General features: G+C 51.6%; 1 protein-coding gene across 1 annotated transcript; it reads left to right on the top strand.

Annotated features, from left to right (window-relative positions):
• Positions 1-333: 333 nt before the first annotated feature.
• On the top strand, positions 334-4,751 carry LOC112119387 (proteasome activator complex subunit 1; the record flags this gene model as incomplete). Its single annotated transcript, XM_026662718.2, has 8 exons — positions 334-435; positions 723-780; positions 898-995; positions 1,445-1,513; positions 1,589-1,656; positions 3,736-3,790; positions 4,031-4,117; positions 4,513-4,751. Coding segments are annotated over 8 exons (618 nt in total), but the record flags the coding sequence as incomplete, so codon positions are not given.
• Positions 4,752-4,785: the final 34 nt, after the last annotated feature.

Below are 4,785 nucleotides of genomic sequence, written 5' to 3'. Positions count from 1 at the left end.
GGGGGATGTGGGTTTGCCTGGGACACGGGATGGGGGGATTTAAGGGGATCGTCAAGGGGCAGGGAGGGACATTAGAGGGTTTTGAGGGGCAGAGGGTGGGAGGCAGATTTGGGGACAGGGGCAAGAGGGTTTGGGGGAATGTGGGGGCTGGAAGGGGATTGGGGGGCTGGGTGGGGGAATTATGGGGGCTGGAACAGGGTTGGTGGCTCGGGGGACCGGTGGGGGCATCATGGGGGGTGGGGAAGGTGGGGGGCCAGGAGAGGGGGGTTGGGGCAAGGGTGAAAGGTCACTCTGGGGGGCCCAGCTGCTCACCACCCCTCCCCATCCCCCCAGGACCCGGCGCTGAACGTGGGGGACTTTGAGTCCCTGCGGGCCCCGCTCGACATCCCCATCCCTGACCCTGCCAAGGAGAAGGCAAAAGCCGAGCGCCGCAAGGTGAGCTGGGGGGACCCCAACATCGGGGGGAGCCCAACACGCACCCCCGGCGTGACAGCTGAGACTGGGGGGGAGTTGGGTCATGAGGTCCCACAAACCCACAGGTCAGATCTGGGGCTCTCTCCCTCCCTGCACCCCCATTTTCTCATTCTGTTCTTTTGGGGGGTTCACCGGATGGGGGGGTTCTACAGTTCCATCACCCCTCAAGGGAGGAGGGTGATTGGGGGGGGGGCCTGGGACTTCTGCCCTACACCCCCATTTTCTCCTGTTCTCCTCCTCCGGGGCAGAAGGAAGAAAAGAAGGAAGAGAAGAAAGACGAGAAGAAGTCGGAGGAGGAGGATAAAGGTGAGTGGGGGGCCAGATCTGGGGGGGGGCCTCCATTGATGGGGGTTGGGCCCCTGCCCCCCGCTGCTTCTGGGGGTCTGGGGGTCCAACCCCCCCCATTTGTCTGTCTTTCCCCAGCGCCCCCCTGTGGCCCCGTGAGCAGCAACGAGACGGTTGTGGGGCTGGTGAGCCGAGTGAAAGCCGAGATCCAGGGCGCCAAGGAGGAGCTGGGGCTGGTGAGTGTGAGACGGAGCCACAATACGACCCCGGCCTGGCCACCGTGCAACACGCACCCTGCACAACGCTCGTCCCCCGTGCGCACAACACGGCCCTGGCCAGGCCACCGTGCAACACGCACCCTGCACGATGCTCGTCCCCCGTGCACACAACACGACCGTGGCCTGGCCACTGTGCAACACGCACCCTGCACGACGCTTGTCCCCCGTGCGCACAACACGGCCCCGGCCAGGCCACCGTGCAGCACACACTCTGCACGACGCTCGTCCCCCATGCACACAACACGACCCTGGACACTGCCACCGTGAAACACACCCCCTGCAGGATGCTCACGCCCCGTGCACACAACGCAAGAGGATGCACCACTCGCCTAGGTAACACACCCAGCAGGTTCCATCCCCTCCAACGGGGCAGAAGGACACACACTCATGGTCTCTCTCGTCCCCAGGTCTCTGTCTGGGTTCAACTCCAGGTGCCCCGTATCGAAGACGGCAACAATTTTGGGGTCGCAGTCCAGGTGAGTGTCCCCCCTTCTCCAAACTGCCCCCCACTTCCCCCCCCAGCTCATTAACCCCCGTATCCCCCTCCCCAGGAGAAGGTGTTTGAGCTGATGACGGCCTTGCGGACGAAGCTGGAAGGATTTCAGACCCAGATCTCCAAGTGAGTCCCAAGTTTGGGGGGACCCCTTCCACCCCCAAATCCAAGCCACAGACCCCTCCTACCCCTGTCCCATCAACTTGGTTAAAAGCAAAACAAAGAATCAACCAACCACCCACAAGAACCAAGAAAATTCATGGGCAAAACCCGCTGTTAAATGCAGGGGGGAAAAGAGCTTGAAAAATCCAAAGGAGTTAAATGCCAAAAACCGTTAAAAGGAAAAATTGGATTTTTTTTCACAAAAGCAAGGAATCGAAATGGCAACAAACTTCATTCAATGCAACCTTTTAAGCTCACAAAAATCCCCAAGGAAATTAAATCCCAAACGCTGCGCCCAGTGCCGAGACATTTATTAAAAAAAAAAACAAGGAAATTAAATTGCCTCCTATTTAAAGCAATCTTAATATTTTGCATTTAGCAACCATTTGTGCATTACAATGATTTCGACTTCACAACCTTGATATTTGATATTTTAAGAAGTTTGGATTACAATTTTTCCTCTTCTTTGCAGCCTTCATATTTTGTAATTTAAAAAGGAAGTTAAAATGCACAGTGTCGATAGATGCAAAAAACATTAAATGCAAAATGTGAAGGATGCAAAGGGGAAGGTTACTGTAAAAAAAAAAATTGTTCAATGCAAACGTAAAGATTGGAAAAATATTGTGTGTTAATTTCCTCGTTATTAGAAATTAAAATTCTTGCACTTTTAAAAAATGTAAAAAACATTACATGCAAAATATTTAAGCCACAATCCTACGAACACTTATACATGTGCTTAACTTTACTCCTGGGTGTTAGTATCACGGGTAATAGGCCTAAAATTAAGCCCAGGTATATGTGTTTGTGGAATTAGCAACTGAATTTGCAATTTAAAAAAGCTGTGAAGAGGAAATGCAAAAATTGTTAAATGCAAAATTATCCTGCCCCCCCCCCAAAGGAAATTAAATGCAATAAAACTTAGTTTCCACATAACATTTAAGCTTGAAAACTAGCAAAAAAAAGTTAGTTTCCAGAATGCAAAAAATTTTTGTCAAATGCAAAACATTTTAGTTTGCCAAAAATAAAGCAATGAATGCAAATATCAAAACGTTGTGCAAAGCAGCGAAGGGGAAATTTCCCAGTGCAAAATGGTACTGGTTGCATGGAGGATTAGAATGCAAAACCAAATATAAAATGCAAAAAAAAACCCTGCTTGCCAAAAGAGAGGAACATTTAACGCCAATGAATTGTGTTAAATGCAAAATACTAAAGGTTGCAAAATCAATTTAAATGCAAAATATCTTACCCATCAAATTTTTAATCTAAAAAAACCCTCAGGGAATCTTAAATGTGGAAAATAATTGATGCAAAATTAATGACGGTTGTAAAAAGAGAGCAAATGAATAACAATTAATTGCATTGAGCGCAACATATTAAAATTGCAAAAATTTGAAAATGGCATTTCATTGTCTTCGAAATGTGCTTTGCGACCTTTAGTATGTGTTTGAATTTTAAAACACTCCTTTCTGTTTGCAAGCCAAAGTCCCAGCCGGTTTGATTTGGTCATTGCAAGCGTCGTGGTTTTGCACGTGCAGTTCTGTGTTATAAATCCAATTTGAGGTCAGTACAAGGAGCCATAATACTTTGCAGGGACCAATCTCTGTGCACATTGAAATTCCTTGGTCGTTGGTGTTCCCTCAAGATTAAAAATTTGGCATTTCCAATTTTATTTTCAATCTTGCAAAACCAAAGCCTCCCCCCCAGGAAACGTAACAAGCCTAATACTGCTCAATGCCAAATAAATGAACGCGGCCAAGAGGGTTTGAATGCAAATCCAACTTCATTACCTGCAGATCGTTTCCTGGTTCGGGGGGGCGCGTTACATTTTCTGAAATTTTGTTAAGTTAGGAGGGTGGAAAACAAGGAAGTTCTCACTGCCCCAAAACTTCATGACGGTCACACAGTGGAGAGATTGGGCTACCTTTGTAGGGGGAGCCGCCTGCAAGGCGCCCCCCCCCCCCCCCATGAGAGCCCCCAGCTCGTCCTTCCTCACCCCCAATTTGGGGCTTCAGCTCTGACTTCTGATTCCCCCGCCACATACAGGTATTTTTCCGAGAGAGGCGACGCAGTGGCTAAAGCGGCCAAAAATCCTCACGTGGTGAGTGTCTGGGATGGGTGCAGCCGCCCGGACGCCAGGGTTCCCTGCTGCGCGGGAGAGGGGGTGCCCGGACGCCAGGGTTCTCCGCTGCGTGGGAGGGGGGGCGCCCGGATGCCAGGGTTCCCCACTGCACAGGAGGGGGCTGCCCGGACGCCTGGGTTCCCCAGCAGGGGCTCTGGGACACCAGGGATGGTGGGGGAGACACTGGGCCCCTCATTTCCCTGGTTCTGCCCCCCGCAGGGTGATTACCGGCAGCTGGTGCACGAATTGGACGAGGCGCAATACGCTGAGATCCGGCTGATGGTGATGGAAATCCGGAACCTCTACGTGAGTGGGGGGGGGGCTGGAGAGAATCAGAGGGTTGGGCCAGGTGGATTGAGGGGAATAGCTGGGAGAGTGCAGTGAACGGGGAGGGGGGGCAGCTTCTCTTCTGTGTTGTAACCCCGTCCCCCTATTTCTCCCCTGAACCCCCATTCCACTCTCAGGCTGCCCCAGCCTCAGCCATCTGGGAAGGGAGAGACAGCCGACTTGGGGGGCTTTTCTGGGGGGGAGCGGGTTTGGGGGTGGGGGGTGAAGGCCAACATTAAATGGACCCCAGAAGACCTGGATCCCCCAGGGTAGGACTTGTGGGGGACAGAGGTGAACCCCTAATTTAGCCTCACCCCTAGAAGCCGGCAGCACCCCAATCCTAGACCAACTCCCCCATCTCCTCCCACCTCCAGGCCATTCTCTACGACATTGTGGTCAAGAACTTCGAGAAGATCAAGAAGCCACGGGGCGAAACCAAAGGCATGATCTACTGAGTGACCTTTCACCTCCGGCCTCCACCAATCACAGGGCGAGTTGGGAAGAGAGGCAAAGGCGGGATTCCTGTCTCGCCGCCTGCTGCTGATCAGAAAAATAGAGCTTTAGGGGTTTCGCGGCCGGTTTTGATTTAAAAAAAAAAAGAAAGAAAGAAAAGGCAACAAAATGCCAAAAATTTGCAAAATGGAAAA

Source organism: Terrapene carolina, unplaced genomic scaffold (genome assembly GCF_002925995.2).
Source record: "Terrapene carolina triunguis isolate 2854851 unplaced genomic scaffold, T_m_triunguis-2.0 Scaffold29835, whole genome shotgun sequence".
Classification (NCBI taxonomy): Eukaryota; Metazoa; Chordata; order Testudines; family Emydidae; genus Terrapene; species Terrapene triunguis.
The sequence above is the reverse complement of the archived record's forward strand: the minus strand, read 5'-3'. Positions and strand labels throughout refer to the sequence as shown.